Source organism: Anolis sagrei, chromosome 4, assembly GCF_037176765.1.
Source record: "Anolis sagrei isolate rAnoSag1 chromosome 4, rAnoSag1.mat, whole genome shotgun sequence".
Classification (NCBI taxonomy): Eukaryota; Metazoa; Chordata; class Lepidosauria; order Squamata; family Dactyloidae; genus Anolis; species Anolis sagrei.
In genome coordinates this window covers 54,995,614-55,017,401 of record NC_090024.1, presented here as the reverse complement: position 1 = coordinate 55,017,401, position 21,788 = coordinate 54,995,614, and the positions used below count along the sequence as shown (strand labels likewise).

Sequence of the window (21,788 nt, the reverse complement as noted above, 5' to 3'; positions counted from 1 at the left end):
ATTTTCCACAGAAATATTAACTTGTAAGTTAGCTATGTACTCATCAAAACTATATGACCTATCCTAAGTTGAATCACTTTAGATTGTACTTTAAAAGCTCCCTGCATGTGGGAATTTTAAAAAAATCTAAATTCAAATTATTTTCATTTAAAGTAGGTCCAATGAATCTATGGGAATTTGGTAACTCAGCCTCAAGGGCCAAATAGTCCAATCCAATAAGAATGCAGGAAGCCACAGCTAAAGTACTAGTGAAAAAGAACCATCAAACCCCTAATTATTTTTCTTTTTAAAATTGCAAGAAAATAAAGTCCACTACTTCCCCACAACTATAACACAGTGCTTACCACAAGTTCTTATTATTTCAGTGTATTTATTGGTTCAGGACCTATTCTCTGAAATAGCAGAAGCATGCTTGCTTCATTTTTTCCCACGACAACTCTTCAGATAGTCAAAGATGGCTATAGTATGTACTCTACTTGGAAAATGGAGTTAAGTCTAACACACCAAATGAAGGGGCTCTCCCTGTCCTAGATGTCTCCCTGTTCTGCTGATTCCTAAACAAGAAGGTATAAAACAATATTGCTCGCTTGCATTTGGAAATAGTACACTCTAAGAAAGACTGCTCCATGTATAGCTGACTCCTGCCTTGAGACCAAAATAAGTTATATACAACCTTTAAAACGGCTTTTGATTAAATTATTAAAAGATTCCATTTCAAAAAATGTTCTCTGTAATAGCTGTTGAGACTTGAATGGGCAGTTTCCCATTCTTCTCTTCTATCCATATCTATCTACATTGTTCTTGGATTGTGAGCTATTTTGGCAAAGGCTACATTTGCTGCTTGTAATGTCATAAATTGCCCAGTATACTATTACATGAACTATTTTCAGATGCATGTAGCACCACTAAGTTCATATTTCCCTCACAAGAGCTTACGGTATAAATGGCCCACTGGAAGCTAACAGTTTCACAGAGACTGGATGTATTTCTTTTGCTTGCAACTGAATTGACTTTAGTCACAACCTGAAGGGCAAATCATAAGTTTATGTATTTTACACAAGACAATTAGATAAAATGCCACTTGCTTAATAGATATGCTGACCTAAATCCTATTGCTGGTTCCAACTAGAGTATATCTAGAGAAATCAACAGGGACTTGTTAATACTTACATGGGCTCCAATGAGCCTAGTTATGACTAACAACTGGATTTAGGCCATAGGTAGGCAAAGTGTACCTCTCCAGATGTTGTTGGATTGCAATACCTCAGAGGCCTAGGAAGCATAGCCAATGTCAAGTGAATGCTGTGAGTTACAGCCAATGGTAGGGCTACTGGAGGACTACACTTTGCCCATCCCTTATATACCTCTCCCCCCTCTCTCCCCCCCCTTTCTTTATAGTTCAGACTTGTTAAGGGCAAAACAAATAACACAAATACAGTTGCCAGTCAAAGTCTGCAGCAAGCTTTCTTCCTTGCTTTTTCATGTAGGTCCATCACGTCTAAGTCAAGTAGTACACAGGAATTCTGAAAAGAAAACAAAGTATAGTATCAAATCCTCTTAAATAAGAAGCAGAGTAGGCATCTCCCCAAATGTTACAACAGTAATTCCCAGAATTCTCCCTCATTGGCTTTACTGGCTAAGGAACTTGAAATACAAGTACATCTGGAGGGACTCACAGTACCTACACCAACTGTAAAGGACTAGTTGTTCTGTTAGTGCCCCTCATCATGAAGGGCTGTGGAATAACTTGTGTTCCACATATACCTGCTGTTCATCACAATGATTCTGCCTGACAATACAGAAGTACAACAGTAAAACAACATCAGTATATTCATATAGCAGTCCAGGAACAATGGTTCCTCATTTAACGGAGTATGAAAGTCTAAGGTGCCGAAGAAAGTCTTGAATGAGTGTTTCCTTTCTAGATCTTTATGAAATGAAGAAGATTAGATTACAAAGAAACAGAAATGATTCAGTATGCAGTTCCAGTCTGAAGGTAAATTGACCTTCTTATTTGAATATTGTCAGGTGATTCTCCAAGCCAGTCAGGACAGACCAGGGCCCATATGGCTCTTGCAGCCAAGTCTATCAGTCCAAGCAACTTAGATTTGTGTGTGCCTGCTGTCCTGTTTTACCACCTTCTTGATTGATATCTTACATAATGTTCTGAAATTTGGATCAGGCTCTTTGAGCTCTGTTTGCCTGATCAGCTGTTCCTGATCATTTGTAAACATAATTGGCTTCCTGCTCCTTACCTGCCAGTAACTGAACTTGTGTTTTGTCTTCAAACCAATGTGAAAGTCCTGCTCAAAATGATTAAATAAAGCCTTGATCAAGCATGAATTAAGCTTGCCTCTTTCAAATTATGAACTATGGATTATGAACATAAGAAGGAATCTATTTCATGATTTTTAAAGGTCCAATCTGATTCATCATCCTGTTTCCCAATCTGCCCAACAAGATGTCTCTGGGAATCCTACAGCCAGGATATGAAGGCAATTTTCTACTGTTCTTCTTCTCTCATAGTGACTTACTTTCTCTAAAATATGAAGTATTTCATATAACAAGGCCTATCCTTTCTGGATCAGTCAACATCCTCTGGTAAATTAATTACTGCTATCAAACCTTGAGACACCAAGTTCAATAAGCAGTGGGCTTTGGGAAGTAAATTTTCGATATAATATAGTACAAATTGGTGTTTGTAGATTTTTCACCACTATTATTTTGGAACACAGTAAAAATCCATTACACTATAGTTATGGAGTATAACTGAATGACAACACAAAGTAAATGCAAATCAGTTTCAGAACAATGTGAAAACACGTTAGATGAGTCAGACAGCTCACTGTCTCTCCCAAATGCTGGCATTAATTCAGCATTCTGGATCTTGTCAAAACACATATTAAGCAAGAAAATGAGCTTAATGTGTTTATTGACACAAATTGTTACTAAAGCCTAGCTAATGAAGAAGTGTTCCTGAAATAAAAGGCACATAAAAGCAGAGTTAAGTTATACCTAAATATTAGAAGTCACATATTGCAAATTGTAACAGTTTTATGCAACACTATGGATGGGGAATGTGTAACCCTCCTACAAACACTTTCCTGCTGTTTTCAATTTCCCAATGAATCCCTCAAAGCTGCCATTTTTCTCAAGTGAAAAATCATCCATAAAAATAAGGTTTGTATAGTGAGTTTCATAGGTTGGATGGGAAGTTAAAGCATAGCAATGACATTACGGCTATGCACTCGATACAGGATCTCAGCTATCACTTCTAAGTTAGAAGGACAATTTTTCAAACATCACAAATATAACTGAAGCAAAACAAAGATAAGCTTCTCCTTATTAACCATCCAGTGTGTGTGTGCGCACGTGTGAAATAAGATAACCAGGAAGCAAAATATTTGAAGAAAATATTTCAAAATGTATATGATTTGTCTTTTTAATTAAACCGATTCTTTTATAAAATGACAGTATGGCCCCAGCTTCTGTGGCACTGGTATCCATGGTTTCATTTATCCAAATCTGACAAAAAATTCCCCCCATTGCAGCTCTATAGTATTCCTGAGCTAGAAGTCCTTCATTTCAACATTTTTGCTATTTTGCATGGTTTTGTATAGCCAGACAAAGTCCGGCAAAGTCCACACTGTATTGTCTACTACCATGGCTGCTAGTATTAAATTATATACTACAAGGTTTTAAAATAAATAATTTATATTTTATGAATAATTATATTTATTAAGGTATTCTGGAGAGGTCCTTCTCTTGCTGCTGCCATCATCGCAGATGCAGTTGCCAGCAATGAGAAAGAGGGCTTTTAGGTGGATGTCCTTACCCTCTGGAACTTGTTCCCCAAGGAGATTAAAACAGCCCCTTCCCTGACATCTTTTGAAAAACAGCTGAAGACCTTCCTGTTCAAGCAAGCATTTAATGAAGAAATCTAATCTGAAATGACAAGAATGCTAACTTGTAGTGTGTTAGTTGTGAAAAGTGTGTGTTATTTTAATTGATGAGTCCCCACGATAATAGTAATTGTTAAATGATTTAGAATGTTTATTTATGTCATTCTTCTAGATGGTCTTATTGTTATACGTGCTTATTGTTTGTACTGTTTTTAAAATGTTATGAGCCACTTTGGGTCCCATTCAGGAAAGTGGGATATAAATAAAGAATTATTATTATTATTATTATTATTATTATTATTATTATTACTATTACTATTACCATTTGACAATTTCAGGTGATAAAGAGCAGTAAAGAAAGGCTTTAAATAGATATTATTCTACAATTATTTGTGGGCTAACAGATTCCTGAAGTTAATTCATATGTCTGAAATATGTTCTAAGAAAATAAAATAGACATCATACACATTGGAAAGCAAAATATAAACAAACTGACTAAATCATGCAATCTCTTTCTGTTTAATAACATTTGGCAGACCAAGAAATTACTACTCATCATTTTGGAGTGCAGACAATACATGTATGCAAGTTTATGCAAATGTGAATGTAAGTTCATTTTGTCACTATTACAACTCCAGGGACAGACACATACCTTCTTTCATTTCCTGCCTGAGTCAAGACTACCATGAGTACAAATCAAAGTATTTAGATCTAATTAAACATAAGCACTTTTACAATATTATTAAATCTCAGAAGAATTATAAGATCCTACATTTAAGGGAAGAGCATCCATAGAATCAGGGCAGTTTAAAAGTCAGAACTCTCAGCAAGATGGAGGCAACGCCTATATGGGAATGCACCTGGTCAAGGTTATTGTTTCCCTCAACAAGCACTGGTCCACTTTCTGGAGGTTCTTCTTAATTCTGCCACTAAAAGGATTCTGAGGAGTCACATCCAACTGAGCTGTTCTGAGTGGTAACCACTTTGCAAATAAAATCTCTTGCATGGGAGCTGACTTAGATGCTGTTATTAGAGCAGAAGTCAACAGCGAGTTGTCCAACAACTCTGTGAGTGGGATCAGTTTCAATTACTAAGTACTGTTGATGCGGACAAGCTGTGGGGACAAGTAAGGACTGTTGATGTGGACAAGATGTGGGGACAATCTGCTTTCTTAATCTCTGTCCCTCTTGGTTGGTCATTCAGGAAGCAGATGCAATTTGATCTCAAATACAACAAATTATCAATGCATCTCTTAGGGAGGGGAATTTTCCACCTTGTCAAAAAGAAGCAGTAGTTAGACCACTGCTGCAAAAGCCTCCCCTGGACCTTAATAATTACAGACCAGTCTCTAACCTTTCCTTTTTGGGCAAGGTGATTGAGATGGCCATTGCCTTTCAACTCCAGGAAGTCTTGGACCCCACCTACACTGCCATATAAAATTCAGATTATCTGTTTTCAACTGGATTATATGGTAGTGCAGACTCATACAATCCACTCCAAAGCAGATAATATGGATTATCCGATTAGATAATCTGGATTATATGGCAGTGTAGAAGGGGCTTTGCCCCATTTCAAACTGGCTTCAGAACAGGATATGGAGTTAAGACTGTTATGGTCATCTTAGTGGATGCGCTCAGTCTTAACAATGACAGGGAGAGGGTGTCCTCGTTGGTGCTTTTAGATCTCTCAGCAGCATTCAATACCATTGACAATGGTATCCTTCTGGAATGCCTGCGGGGTTTGGGAATTGGAGGTACTGTGTTGCAGTGGATCCAGTCATACCTGTCAGGCTGGTTCTAGGTGACAGTGCTTGGGGATAGCAGATCATCAAAAAAGGAACTGTTATATGGCATCCCACAAGGTGCCATTCAATCCCCAGTGCTTTTCAACATTTACATGAAACTGCTGTGAGGGATCATCTAGAGGCATGGGCCGGGGTGTTATCAGTATGCTGATGACACCCAAATATATTTCTCCATGTCTCCCCCAAAAGCTCTAGCTAAAGATAGCATGTCTCCTCTGAATGAATGCCTTGAAACTGAATCTAGACAAAACAGAGGTGCATGCCATTAAAGGTTCTAACCTAGGGCTGGAGGTGTGTCAACCAGTCTGGATGGGATATACTCCTCCTGAAAGACTCTGCTCATAGCTTGGGAGTGCTCCTGGATCCATCTCTCCAAATGTCAGTTCAGGTAGATGCAATGGTCAGGAGTACTTACTACCAGCTTTAGCTGGTACACCAGCTGCACCTCTTCCTAGAATCCAAAGACCTTAAGACAGCAGTGCATGTGCTGGTAATCTCAAGCCTGGAGTTCTGCAATGCACTTTATATTGGGCTACCTCTGTACCAAGCTCAGAAACTCCAATTAGTTTTAAACAAAGCAGTCAATTTTAAGTTGTGAATTTCAATCTCCCCTTTTCAATGAATTTTAACTCTGAGTAATTTGCTGTATGTCTTTTAATCGTGTTTTATCTCTTGTTTTAATGAGGGAGAGACAGGAAATACATTTATTTATTTATGTATTATTAACTAGAGCTTGAAAGTTATTTCTGAACAAGCATCACTGGATTTCCTCAGCCATCATGCCACTGTAAGTGCCTCGTGTCATCTTAGGCTGGTAGGCTTTCTTGGACAACGATGGATAGGACAATAATACTGACTCTGTTATTCATGATCTGATACATTCCAGCTTCAACTACTGTAACCTACTCTTAATGGAAGTTGTGTTTCTATTTAAAATTGGAATATGTGCTACTGTCTCATCCTGCTTGTGCTGGTCCTGGCTTCTATATTGTTTGCAGACACAGATCAGATCGTTTAAACCATCTGTGGCTTAAGACAAGAATATCTAAAGGAAAACAAATTCCCATACATATCTTCTTGTGTCTTAGGATTTGTATACATGTATGTGCCTTCAAATCACCACTAGACTTATGGCAGGCCCATACATTTCATAGGGTTTTGTTAGGCTAGGAACATTCACAGGTATATGATATTTCCTTCCTTTGAAATACAGGCTATAGCATCTGGTATTCATTTCCGGTTTAAGTGCAAATTTCATTTTCCGTTTAAGTACAAACCATTGCTGAGCCTGCTTAATTTCTAAGATAAGACAGGATCTTATGCCTGAGGGCAGTGGTTCTCAACCTGTGGGTCCCTAGATGTTTTGGCCTTCAGCTCCCAGAAATCCTAATAGCTGGTAAACTGGCTGGGATTTCTGGGAGTTGTAGGCCAAAACACCTGGGCATTCACAGGTTGAGAACCACTGCCTTAGGGTATTTAGGTCAAAAAGAAGTTTGCCCCAATTTATTTCAACATCAGGCAAATGCTTGTTTATTTTCAAAAGCTTCTGAATATTTGCTATTGTTTTACAGCACCTGAGTTTTATTGCCTGACTGGTTGTTGAGATTAAGGTAATATGGGAGAAGGCACCTCCTTGGTCAATCTGGTGGCAAATGGCTTTATACATCAACATTACACAAACAAAAGCCAGGACATTTTTCATTTAATGAACAATGATGTAATATGATTGTGGTAGGCAATACCACTCACAACCTGACCAACAGGTTCTGTATGAAGTTCTGCATCAGTGATGATTCCAGACCCATCCCAGTCGAAGCCCGATACTGGGCGTGCTGCAAGAATCCTATTTCAGATTACCAGGGCATAGATCATAATTCCAGGCAACCTCTGCAAGGACAGTGCTAACACTGGGATTCAGAATTTCTGCCACTTTTTAGATAAGATTGGTAAACAAATTATTTATAGCATCTACAACTATAACCCCCATATTCTCTACTCAGCCATGCTAGCCAATGGCTTCTGGAAGCTTAAATCTCAAACATCTAAAAAATAGGGCATTACCGACCTGTGCCACTGAGATTTCTGGATCATCTTTCTCAATTCACATTATTCGATTCAATATAAAGAGAAATGTGGTCTTTTTCAAATGGGCTTACCTTGTTCAGTATTTCTTCGGCTAGTACCAAAAAGGCATTGTCAATGTTTATATTATCCTTTGCACTGGTCTCAAAAAAGGGTATCCCATACTCCCAAGCAAGCTGGAAATTAAAAAAAAGGGAAATATAAAACTACATATTCTGACACTACTTGTATTAATAATGAAGAGAATTTTGTCCCAACATTTTAAAGAAGTCTTACACATGCATTGTTATAGACCAGGGGTCCTCAAACTAAGGCCCGGGGGCCGGATGCAGCCCTCCAAGGTCATTTACCCGGCCCTCGCTCAGAGTCAACCTAAGTCTGTAATGACTTAAAAGCACACAACAACCACAACAACAACAACAACAACAACAACAACAACAATCCTATCTCATCAGCCAAAAGCAGGCCCACACTTCCCATTGAAATACTAATAATAATATATTTGTTAACATTGTTCTTCATTTTAATTATTGTATTGTTTTTAAGCGGTTTTTGCACTACAAATAAGATAGGTGCAGTGTGCATAGGAATTCATTCATGTTTTTTTTCAAATTATTATCCGGCCCTCCAACAGTTTGAGGGACTGTGACCTGGCCCTCTGTTTAAAAAGTTTGAGGACCCCTGTTATAGACAAATTCAGTGACATGTATGGACCAAAATACATCATTTAAGAGCTATGATGACTCCTATTCCTTCAAACATTTCTAAATTATAAATATCTTTGTATTCCCCTCTTACATTTATGGATGAAAACATTCTTGCATTTTATCCCATGCCTTCTCTCCGTTGTTGCAACTTGTACCTATCCCATTCCTATAGTTTACAGATTGGCCATCTTTACAGCAGCTTACTGCCATTAGTTGACCTCGGTTTTATTGAGTCTGAGCTGATGATTTTATATGAGCATGTGTATTATTTTATTGTATTTTATATTGTGCTTTATTTTATGTTTTGTTTTTGGCCACTTTGTGCCATCGGTAAACTGCCCTTCGGGGAGATGGTGGTGGGATACAAGAATAAATGTTTATATTATCCTTTGCACTTTATTATTACTTTAGTTATTATTATTATTATTATTATTATTATTATTATTATTATTATTATTATCTAACCAATAGATGAAATTATATCTGTAGATGATTGCCCAGGAGATACCTGGATGTTTTGATGTTTTACCATCCTTGTGGGAGGCTTCTCTCATATCCCCGCATAGGGAGCTGAAGTTGGCAGAGGGAGCTCATCCACGCTCTCCCCAGATTTGAACCTCTGATCTGTCAGTTTTCAGTCCTGCGGGCATGAGGGTTTAACCCATTGCGCCACCGGGGCAATGAATTTCTTTAACAGCTAATAAATGTTTTTCCAATTACCTTGTTCATGTTTAGCCAACACTACATACAGATTGTCACTCCCAAAACTGTCTTAATAATAATAATAATAATAATAATAATAATAATAATAGGTTATTAATAATCAGCATAATGGGGTGTATGTTAGAATCCATTCCTTTTAACAGGGTCCCTCGCTAGAGTTGATATCTCATCTGCCCACATACTATGGCAATTTTCAGAAAACTTCAGTCTTCCCATTTTTCTTTTCATTCAGAAATGGCAGACATTTAAAACTGAGTGCAAGCACCAGAGTTTCAATGGAGTCACAGCTTGCAATTAACACAGTGAATGATTATGTAATAGGTAAACTATCACCAAATTATGAACTACACAAAGCTTTGAAAACACTTGGGGGTGGTACTGAGCCTGAAATAAGATTTCTTAGGCATGCATTCAAATGAAAAGGAAAAGGAAGAAGGACAAAAGAAAACTGAAAAGAACAAAAAAAATGTATGGCCTTTTGAACAGCAATTTTCAGCATTCCCACTGAATTCAGCATGGTTCCCTAATACATGTTTCCTCCACGTTAGTGCAAGGATACGGCATAGAATTTATAGTTATTTTCAGCACCTGTAATTATTGGTTTTCTCTAGTTGATTACATGGAACAAATGAAAAGGACTGAATGCTTCAGGCCAATAGGAATAAATCAAGGAGAAAGAAATTTGTAATGACTCACATTAGGCATATTTCTAGAATCCCAAACAAACAGAGACTTTTAGCTGTTAACTCCTGCTTTATAGTGGATGAGAGTGATCTATATCTGGAGGAATCAAGAGTCAGTGGAGGAAGCTATTGAAGAGAAGAACTGGTATCTGAACAATGAAGCATCACCTTTTAAAGCATGGCTTCAGAAAAATTTAAGAGAGAAACCCGAAGCACATCTACACTGGCCTCTTAATGTAGATTGAAGGCATCTCAAGAATGGAGCACCCTGAATGAAATATTACTAGATTTTAATATAAGCTAAAGACAGAATTATTAAAGGTAAAGGTTTTCCCCGACATTAAGTCCAGTCGTATCCGATTCTGGAGGTGGTGCTCACCTCCATTTCTAAGCCAAAGAACCGGTGTTGTCCGTAGACACCTCCAAGGTCATGTGGACAGCATGACTGCATGGAGCACTGTTACCTTCTTACAGATGTGGTACCTAATGATCTACTCATGTTTGCATGTTTTCGAACTACTAGATTGGCAGAATCTGGGGCTAACAGCGGGAACTCACTCTGCTCCCCAAATTTGAACTACTGGCCTTTTGGTCAGCAAGTTCAACAGCTCAGCAGTTTAGACTGCTGTGCCACCTGGGGCCAGAGACAGAATTATATAGTGATAAAACACTCATTTGGCTCTTCTGCAGTTTTCCCTACCGCCATTTTATCAAAATTATAATTGGTTTTATTTTACTAAAATATTACATCAAAAACATTTTACATAGTCTGGGAATGGTCTGAAGAGCAGGAATAATAGCGGACAGGACCCTTTAAGTGGTGATCCCATGTATATGGAAACTTCAGGGCAGTTATACTCTGCAATGATGTTTTAAAACAGGCACTGAAGATTATTTTGTTCCCAAGTGAGCTTGAGATTTTAACTGTTCTACATTTCATTGCTGTTGGTTTTCTGATCTGTTTTAAAAACCAGACTGTTTTTCTGTTCTAATATTTTTAGTGTTTTATAGATTGTGTTTTTAATGTTATTTTTATATGAGCTACCTTCAAAAGACAAGTCCCTGAAATAAATAAAAACAATTACTGAACCCCAAAGAACAAACAAGTTGAAATAAAGATTGTCAAACCTATAACACCACGTAAAGATTAATAAAGGCGTAATGAAGAACAAATATTAAAACAATACAAAGAGAAAACATATGAGGCATGTATGGTGAGAAGTCATTACATAAGGAAAGGAAATGAGTAACTACAATATTTTTAAATCTAGAAAATGTTGCCTTGGTGTTCTGGCAGAAAAATAACATTTTTGTCTAGTCTTTTATATTTCTACCACCCACACATCATATGTCAGAACATTTTGTAATTTTAATTAAGCGACATCCAGAATAATTTGGAAAGAAACTCTTAAAGGAGGGATTTCTGGAGTATTTTATGACCCAAAAAGATTTCAGAGGTCTTTCGGGGTACAAAAATGCTGCATTTCTCTGGATGTGTTTTTGGATACAGAATAAAGAGCATTCTACAATATCTAAACACACACAGTCAGAAAACATTTGTTCCCATGTGGTAAATATGTTGAGTAGCAGTCTGCCCTCCCTTTTTTGTAGCAAAAAACCTCACAACCCTAAATACATTTACTGTGTCTCAAAAATACATCTGACAAAGAGAATAAAGGAAACAAAGTGCTTCTCCTCAAACTATTTCTTGCAGTCCAGATCCTAAAAATATATAGGCTGAAAAGAAATGAAATTAGTAAAGAATGTCTAAGGCTAGTAAACGTCCACACTCAACACTATAATCGGCCCATAATTCCATAATTATCATCTTCTAAGTAAACCCAGGTGGTGCAATGGGTTAAACCCTTGTATTGGCAGGACCGCTGACTGATAGGTCAGTGGTTCAAATCTGGGGAAAGTGGGTTGAGCTCCCTCTGACAGCTCCAGCTCCCCATGTGGGGTCATGGACGAAGCCTCCCACAAGGATGGTAAAACATCACACATCCAGGCAACGTTCTTGAACAGCCAATTCTTCACACCAGAAGTGACTTGCAATTTCTCATGTTGCTCCTAACATAAAAAAAAAATCATCTTCTAAAATGGCTGCTGCAGTGCCCCCCTCTGATTCCACTTGCATGGGTTGCAGGAAATAACCCAAGATTAGCACTCAGCTCCATTTCTGATTGCAAGACCTTTCTTTCCACACAATGAACACTGTATTTCATTGCATAAGAATCACACTTTTTATCTCCTTTTTGGTTGAAAAAAAGGGAGTGCGACTATTACACAGTGAAAAAAAAACTTCCAGCGACAGGGCTTCACTCAGCCAGCACTTTACTCAGTCGAGTGAAGCCCCATAGCTTGAAGGGGGCAGGTGCGCAAGTGAACCAGCTAATGTGGGGTGCAGCTATTTCATGATTAAAACAAAAATACCAATTGGAGGGCCAAAAAAGATGTGTGAATATTGTGCAGTGGCAACTATTATGCGGTGAAATACGATAGTTACTAACAAATGAGAAAGACATCAAAAGCAATCACAATTTTAAATCTTGTTTCAAATGATTCTGGTTCTGGTGCCTCCAACACAGCATTTTTCTGACTAAACTGCTAAAAGGCAAGTTACACCTTTTCTTCTCAAAAAGACTTAAAACACTGAAGGTGTGCCAGCCTTCTGTAGTGGTTTGAGTATTGGACTACAGGGTTGCAATCTCTACTCAGTCATGGAAGCTCACTGAGTGGCCTTGGGCATGTTCTACGCTCTCGGTCTCAGAGAAAGGCAAAGACACTCCCTGGAACAAATATTTTCATGGAAATCCCATGACAAGTCCACTTCTGTAAGTTGGACATGATTTAAAGGCATACAACAAAAACACTGAAATTATCAGATCATAGTACTTGGACGGAAGACCACCAAGGAATATTAGGTCCTGTCGGCTATATTTGAGAGGAAGGAACCAGCAAAATTACTATTCCTTGCGTAATAAAACCCTATGATATTCAGGGGGTTCCCATAATTAACAGGCCACTTAAAGGTACATGATGTACACATTATCCTTGAACCTCTATGTGCAGAAGTCATTGATACTATGTATGTGTAACTGTTAGAGTATATATTTGTGTTTGTAACAGTAGCTAAAACGAGAGTTATCTGGTTTGAATCCACAGTGAGCGTTGCCAAGGAGACGAGGCAGGCTAGCTCAGGAGAGTGAGAAGTGGGCGGAGCCAAGCAGGAAAAGTTATGTGTGTCTTTGGAAAAAGGGGAGTGTGTGAGTGAGTGTGGAGGCTTGAAAAGCCTGGGAGAGAGGTGTGTGTGAGCAGCTGGAGGTTTTTTCAGTCTAGAAGGGCTGAAGAGAGAAAAACCTGGCCTGTTTCTTTAGTCAAGGAAGACTAAAGGAAGCTTGTTAAGATCCCTAGTCAAGGAAGGACTAGAGATCAGAGATTTGATCAAGGAAAGATCAAATTGGAAGGCTATTCATAGTAGGAAACATTGTTCACTAAAGAACAGTAAAAGTTATCCATGAGCTGTGTTATTTGGAAGAGTGGACTTTATTACAAACCAAGTGATATTCAAAGTTCTATAAGTTATTTAACAGCCTGCAACCATATGCTTTGTACACAATAAACTTGTTATCTTTTGTTGAAGACCGTCTCATCTCAATTAATCTGCGTCTGTAAAGCCAGATCTCAACTGGTGGTACCTCAAATACCTCACGTTGGTGACAGTTACCTTAATTTACAAGTAATAATTGGCCTTCTCTATAATATATTCTTATACACAATTGAGGCCTGAGATTAATTCCCTCCATAATCATCCACACCTGTACAATTGGTTCGCGCATAACTGTACACTCTAAAAAAGTAAATCACAGATGGAGGAAAATGACATCTGATATGTATGATATTAGACAGCATAGACCAATGGAAAGATTACTCTTCAACATCTCTGGGAAACCAGCATGAAGAGGGCAGACTATGGCAGCAGCAGAGTTGGGGTAGGGGGATGAAGAAATATGGCTATATTGGCAATGAAGGCAAATACTGAAATTAGAGCCATAGCATGTCCATATTATGCTACCTTTTAAAACCTTATTTCATGACAGTGTTTGGTGTATCTGTAAGCATTTTGAACATAGTTTCTATGCAACATAAAAGCTGTGAAAACTAGCACCTGAAAATTGCCTGCCATCAGATTTGCAGTGATCCCCCCAGAATTCAGTCTTCTGAAGTACATTTCTTTTCAATGTACTTCCCGTCAAGAATGCAAAAACAGCTACTCCCATATTTTGTCCATCCCAAAGATCTGTGCTCATGACACACTTTCTCTCGTCCTTTAGTGAAGGTCAACCCCATTGTTTGCCCCTTCTGAGTTCTCCCCTCAGACACATACTACTCCGTTTACTTATCTTACTCAGGATTTTACCAATTTTATCCTGTGCATTTGGCCTGCCCATTATTCTTTTTATTCCTCCACCATGTTATTTTGTATTTGTTTATTGTATATTCTGTTATTTTTTGTATTTTTATTTTGAGGTTATTATTTGTTTGTTTGTATTTTACTTTGCTGTATTGAAATTTGGGCTTGGCCTCGTGTTAGCCACCCTGAGTCCCTTTGGGAAGATGGTGATGGGGTATAAATAAAGATGATGATGATGATTCTATCCAGGTGCATCAAGTTGCTACTTTACTTGATCCCTCCTATTATCAATTGAAATTGTCTTCTCCCATTATATTTCTACACCACAATGAAACAACAGCAATGTGAAATCTCTTTTATCATTTTCACACACTCCATTCAGGATACAGAAAAATAAATATGGAAATTACACACAGCCATGGATTTTATTCTCTAGTGAAATCTGACTCTTCCCAGGGAACCATGGACACCCATGTTGCCTCAACTGCTAAGCAAGCGATTACACATTTTCACTCTCACACTATAATACCCAGCTATTCTGGTAAACAATAGGCTGATTCTAGTTTAATTTTATTATTGCGGGAAGTTTTTTTTAATCTGGGCATTCTTAAGGAGTTTTCTGCACTACTATTTAAAAAGACACTGGATAGTCTTCTGCCATTACAAGGCATTGGCTCATACTCCAATAGCAAAACCTATTAAATCTGGTGAGATAATGTTGGATCTAGTTGCATTTTTCATTTTAAAAAAATCTGTACAACAAAGTATGAATCATGGAAACTAAAATGACCTGTCTGAGTAGATTTTTCAGTGAATGGGGAAAACAATTTTAAAGCTTAGATTTTGACTTTTCATATTGATTGATCAAAATAAATGTGTTGCAAGCTTCGACTGGTTTACATATTCAAGAGATAAATCCAAAGTTGTAGAAGGAAAAGAAGAATCTGAAAACTGTAAGAAGGAACACCACTGATTTAAGAAATGCAGATTACACCATATTTTGTTGTTGTTTCATAGTTCATTCACTTCTGACTCTTCATGACCTGATGGACCAGCCCACGCCAGAGCTCCTTGTCGGCCATTGCCACCCTCAGCTCCTTCAAGGTCAAGCTAGTCACTTCAAGGATGCCATCCATCCATCTTGCCCTTGGTCGGCCCTTCTTCCTTTTTTCTTCCATTTTCCCCAGCATCATTGTCTTCTCCAAACTTTCCTGCCTTCTCATTATGTGGCCAAAGTACTTCATCTTTGCCTCTAATATCCTTCCCTCTAGTGAGGAGTCAGGCTTTATTTCCTGTCGTATGGATTGGTTGGATCTTCTTGTGTTCCAAGGCACTCTCAGAATTCTCCTCCAGCACTGTAGTTCAAAGGTGTCTATCTTCCTTCACTTAGCCTTCCTTATGGTCCAGCTCTCACATCCATAGGTTACTACAGGGAATAACTTTAATTATGTGGATCTTTGTTGCCAGTGTGATATTTACTATAGACATAAACATAGTAAAAACTTGAAATAGCTAGTGAACAAACGCATGTTTAGAATTGAGCACTGGAAAACAAAAACTATTGACCTCAAATTATTTACATAACTTTAAAACAGGTGATGAAGATACTGAAACAATAAAAGATTCCCTGTACCCTGGCTCTGTCATTAATCAAAATGAGGACTGCAATCAAGAAATGAGAAGGAGTTGCAAAGTCAGATATGAAGGAAGTAAACAGGCCCCTCAAGTGTAAAGATATATAATCAAATACAAAAGTTGCTTATGTGATTTCCAATTTCAAATGATAGTTGTGAAAGTAGGAAAGCAGAGATGGCTGATGGGAAGAGAATGAACTCATTTGAGATGTGTGTGTGGAGAAGAGTTTTGAAGGTAACTTGGACTGCCAAAAGGACAAATAAATGGACCGTACATCACATCAGTCCTAAACTCTCCATGGAAGCAAAGATTCCTAAACTGAGATGTGTAGTTTGGACAAATCATGAAAAGATATGACTCACTAGGAAAGACAATAATGTTTGGCAAGCTAACAGGCAGTAGTAAGAGAAGGTCACATTGGACAAAGAGACCTCAGACCCAAGTATGCAACACCTGAGTGGAGCTGTTGATGACACGGTAATGTGGAGGCTTTTCATCATAGGCTTGCCATAAATTGAAGTTGGCTTGACAGCAGTTCACAACAAAGTCCTTGAAGTATAGATATTAAACAGACCTATAGTAACTGTTGTGGTTACAAGTGAAAGTGCCCCTTCTTTGTGAGACTATAAAAGGAAGAGAAAGGAGAGAGAACACACTATTCTTTGGCTCATTCTTGACACCATGTGGTTTTCCATAATATTTAAATGAATCTTATTGTTTAGCCACCTCTATCAGCAGGTTAGGAGATGTACCATCTGAAAACAGAGAAAATAAATTATGTTTGAGGAAGCTATGACTTCAATTGAACAGCAGCCTCTATATATATCCATTAGAACGTTCAAATGGAGAAGACCACAGTGACTATGTCTGTGGAGGAATTATCTTTAGACTACACTTATTTATATAACAACAATATCTAATTCTCACCAAGACTTGCAGAACAAGTATGTCTGCATGACACAACAAGTCAGGACCATGTCATGAATTGGGAGGGTGAAGAAATCTCCCATGGAATCCAATGCTACTGAATTTTCCCTCTTCCAAAGGGTTATCATCCTCCTTATTGCCTTGTCTCAGTAGACTCCGCAGCTGCTTGGGAAAGATCCAATGCCCTAGAAACATATGGAGGTATTTACATGTATTTCTATGTGAAGCAGTACATGACTTTTGAAAATGATGGAAGATGATAAGGAGATGCAAATTAAAGAAAGGGGAGAAGCATGCATATGTATTTATGAAAGCACAGGAGGTATGCGTGTATTTGTGTGTGTGTGTGTGTGTGTAGTGGAGATCTACAGGAGTACTCTGTAGGTAAGTGGTTCTCAACTTGTGGGTCCGCAGATGTTTTGGCCTTCAACTTCCAGAAATCCGAACAGCTGGCAAACTGGCTGGGATTCCTAGGAGTTGTAGACCAAAACACCTGGGGACCCACAGGATGAGAACCACTGGTGTAGATAATCAAGCAAGCAGAGAGCACCTTGTGTGTTAAGATATTTGTGGTATGGATTATTGTGCTGGTGAATCATGCTCAGCAGTTCACAATGGCTAAACAAACCATGGAGCTTTACTCCACAGATAGTTTACTATGTGTTTGTGTGGCCAGCTTACATTTTCTGTTTGGTTTCTTTTCCAAACAACTAAAGATAAAAATCCTGGGGTTTTCCCTCTTTCTCTGGTTGGTCAGGAAAAGAGATGCTGCCCATTACCAGATGACAAGATGAGCCAAAAACACAGTAAAGGTCAGTGGTTTGTTTAGGTACTTAGTGGGGAGCAAGTGAGTAACATTCTGGCCAGTTCCAGACAGGACTTTAACCCACGCCCAATCAGAAAACCCCTGTTGGGCGTGGTTTGAAGTCCATACACCTCCTCACAAAACCCATGCTTTTCTGGGTGGGGGGGGGGGTCTAGATGCCCTGCCAGACCTTCCAGCAGGGCACCCAGACACCAAAGAACTCCCCCCCCCCCAAAAAGCCTTAAAAACAAAAAATAACATATCCAGCCGCCTATTATCCTGGTGCCGGAGCTCTGTGGGTGAACAGAAATAATGCGCCAGGAGAAGGGAGAGGGAACGATTTTCCTCCTCATCCCACTTCCTCTGACATGTCATTTCTACATGCCAGGAGAGCTCCACCACCAGGGTAATGATGGCTGGGTAAGTTATTTTTAATTTTAAGGGGTTTTAAAGGGGGGTGTTGGGGGGTGTTGCAGCCCTCTCGGTTTTCTGGACGGATTCAGGCCAGAAAATGCAAGAGAGGGCTGTGTGGACTGCCCCCTCAGAAGTCCCAGAGTTTCTGAGGGGGCAGTCCCCACAGGGCCCATACGGGATTAGACCCAGGTCTTTCAGGAAGATCTGGGACTAATCCAGTACCTAATTAATTTAAGACAAAGTAGGCTTTATCCCAAATTAATTCACTTTTGCCTGAGACATCATTTGGATGCCTCCGGTAAAAGTCTGAGAAGGCCCGCATTTTGGGCCCTGTGTGGATGGGCCCTCAGTGACATATCATTCAATTATGATCAGGTCTGTGCCATGACATTGCCTGTATTGTTAAATGATTGTAAACATGACTAAAATTGTACTAGTTTGGACAGGACAGTTGTTCTATTGTGCGCATAAAAAGTTTTCTTCAGTTTATTCTGAATTAGTTCATCTTGCCCACTCCATCTATAAGTAGTTTTGTGTTGGTGGCAGCTGTCACAAAGCAAGAGCAAACCAGCCTCATATTTCTCTAATGGCATCCAAACTCAGGTAGTACTATAAATTATTTTTTACCTTCAACAGTCCAATGAAAGAATGAGGATTCCTCAGAATTCAAATTACATAGTTCATTCCCAGGATACAGGGCTTTTACTTACTATTAGCACTTTATAATGCACTGTGAGCAACATGTTATTCATTAGTATGACTGATATACAAGCTTATTTTTAGTAATATTTGAGCAAGTGGATAGTATCAAATTGTTTTACTTTCTAAAATTTTACCAATAGCCAGATATCAGAATTTCTCATACTGTGGCAAAAGAATAGATGACCAATTTGGAAACCAAGGAAACAGAAAGAAGGCTGAGCAATGAGGAGGCAGCTATTGATTTATTCTATTAATCAAACATTACTCTGTTAACTGTATAATTGAAAAAAGAACTGAAATATTCAGAAGCCAGGTAGTGTGACACTCAACACTGCCCCCTTGTGAATATTCATCATGATAGCTTGTAGTTCTCTATTAATCACAAACTATTGTTCAAGAAATGCAGTTTCTCTGACTTTTCCAGAAAGCCTGTATTATCAAATAAACAAATAAAAGTTCATTTTGCTGTATTCCAGGTGTATAGGGGTGGACACAAAATATACAAAGAAAATCTTTTATTCTACAAAAGGGAGATTTTTTTAAAAATGATGCTCTTCAATGATTTCATGTGCAGTATATCTTAACACACTCAGTACCTTATAACAAGCATATTTTTACAATTCACAATTACTTGTGACTTATTCTTAAGGTCAGTCACAAAACCCCGCACAGGGAAAAGAGATTACATTATTACATCATGTATAATGCCCTTGAAAAAAATTGCTCTCTGTATAGTAAAAGGGAAAGGGGGCATGCTGTTATATGAAGAATGAATACAATGGAGGTTTTTTTTGTACCCCCTTCTTTTTACATTATGAATGTATGTGCCAATTGGATAAATAAATAAAATAAAGCCAGTAAAATCATCAAATGTGTTTAGAATTGTGTCCCATCTTCATGATATGTCATTATGTATATGCAAACTTTCCAAAATCAGAAATACTTCTTATCCTGAACCATCCAGTTGAGTTGTTTCAAGTGGTCAGAGGACTATTACATACTGGTCCTCAAGGAGAAAATTCTGACCATTCAACAGCCCACTGTGAAGAAGTTGCATGGCACGTTGCAGATAAAGTCGATCAGATCTGTTCTGATTTGGATGCTTATTGATATGGTTCCAACGGATGTAACTCTGGCTCCTGCTTGTCCAGTAGTGATGGATACCTTTCAATTTGTGCAGTCTGAGGATGTGGACAGGATTCTTGGAGAGGTGAGAGCTATCACATGTATTCCAGATCTTTATGGCGATCAAACAGGCCAGAGGGGGACTGGCAGAGTGGGTGAAGGTGGTGATCAATGCCTCCTTGGAACAAGGCAAATTCCAACTTGTCTAAAGGAGGCATTTGTGAGACCCATATTTAAAAAGCCATCCCTGAACCCCTCTATAATTTAAAACTGTCAATCAGTGTCCAATCTTCCCTTTCTGAGCAAAGTTTTGGAACGTGTGGTGGCCTCCCAACTCCAGGGATTTCTGGATGAAATGGAGACTCATTCCAATCTGGTTTCAGGCCTGGCTATGGAACAGACACAGCTTTGGTCGCTTTGCTGGTTGACCTACACAGAGAGGACAAATGTGTCCCTGTTGAATCTCCTGGAACTCTCAGCAGCTTTCAATACCATAGACCACAGTATTCTTTTGGGTCATCTTGCTGGGATGGGGCTGGGAGGCACTTTCTTACAGTGGCCCTGGTCTTTCCTGGAGGGCCATACCCAGAAGGTGGTCCTGGGGTACTCCTGTTCAAACCCCTGGCCATTGGCCTGTGGGGTTCCTCAGGGTTATGTTTTTCCCCTCATTCTATTTAACATATACATGAAAGGGAGAGGTCATTTGGGAGAGCAGGAGAGGTCATCTGGAGTTTTGGAGTGTAGTACTACCTATAATTCATTGTTGTTGTTAACATGTTACATACAGGCAATGAATGTTTGCCTTTATTATATTGGAAGCTGCCCTGACTCCCCTCGGAGAGATAGGGCAAGCTACAAATAAAGTAGCAGTAGTAGTACCTATTATTATATGCAGATGACACCAAACTCTACTACTTCTTCCCACCTAAAGCCAAGGAAGCTGTCCTGACCCTAAACATGTGTCTGTCATCCAATAATGGACTGGATGAGGGCAAACAAACTGAAATTTAATCCAGACAAGATACAGGTGCTTCTGGTCAGCTGGAAGGCAGATCAGGGAATAGGGATCCAGCCTGTGCTGGATGGGGTTACATTCCCCCTGAAGACACAGATTCATAGTTTGGGGATCCTCCCAGATTCAGGGATGATTCTGGAGGCCCAGGTATCTGTGGTGGCTGGGAGGACCTTTGCACAATTAAAAGTTGTGCGCCAACTGCACCCATTCCTTGAGAAGCCAAATCTGGTCACGATGGTACATGCCTTAGTCACATCCCATCTGGATTACTGTAACACACTTTATGTGGGTCTGCCTTTAAAGAGTGCTCGAAAACTTCAGCTGGTCCAAAGAGTTGCATCCAGGTCGTTACAGTTGCTTGCTACAGGGAACGGACACCCCCCCCCCCCATTGCAGCAACTCCACTGGCTGCCAGTTTGTTTCTGGGCACAAATAAAAGTGTTGGTTATGACTTTTAAAGCCCTATACAGCTTAGGTCTAGGCTATTTGGGTGGCCACATCTTCTTGTGTGGACTTGCCCTGAGATCTTCAGGAGAGGCCCTTCTCTCAGTCCCCCCTTCATCTCAAACTTGGTTGGTGGGAATGAGAGAGCCCCTCAACTCTGGAACTTCCTGCCCATGAAGCCAGAATGGTCCCCTCCGGTGGCAGGTCAAAACCTTTCCATTCAGGAAGACTTTAAAAGGAAGATTTTAAAGATCAGGTCAGGGGCTGCTGCTTTTTAAAATCTTTTTATGGATTTAACGGATTTGTTTTTAATACTAATGATTTTAATACTATTTTAATATTTACATATTTTAAATTGTATTGTAGCACTTTGATAATAATAATAATAATAATCCCAAGCAATGTG

General features: G+C 39.0%; 1 protein-coding gene across 2 annotated transcripts in view; it reads right to left on the bottom strand.

Annotated features, from left to right (window-relative positions):
• Window positions 1-350: 350 nt before the first annotated feature.
• Window positions 351-21,788, bottom strand: part of LOC132774797 (ras-related protein Rab-10-like) — a 53,132-nt gene continuing 31,694 nt past the window's right edge. For both annotated transcript variants that reach the window (XM_060775232.2, XM_060775233.2), the window contains 2 exons: window positions 7,863-7,964; window positions 351-1,523 (listed from right to left, as the gene is read on the bottom strand). In XM_060775232.2, coding sequence (XP_060631215.2) covers window positions 1,446-1,523; window positions 7,863-7,964 — 180 coding nt within the window. In that variant the 3' untranslated portion in view covers window positions 351-1,445. The remainder of the gene's footprint in view (window positions 1,524-7,862; window positions 7,965-21,788) is intronic.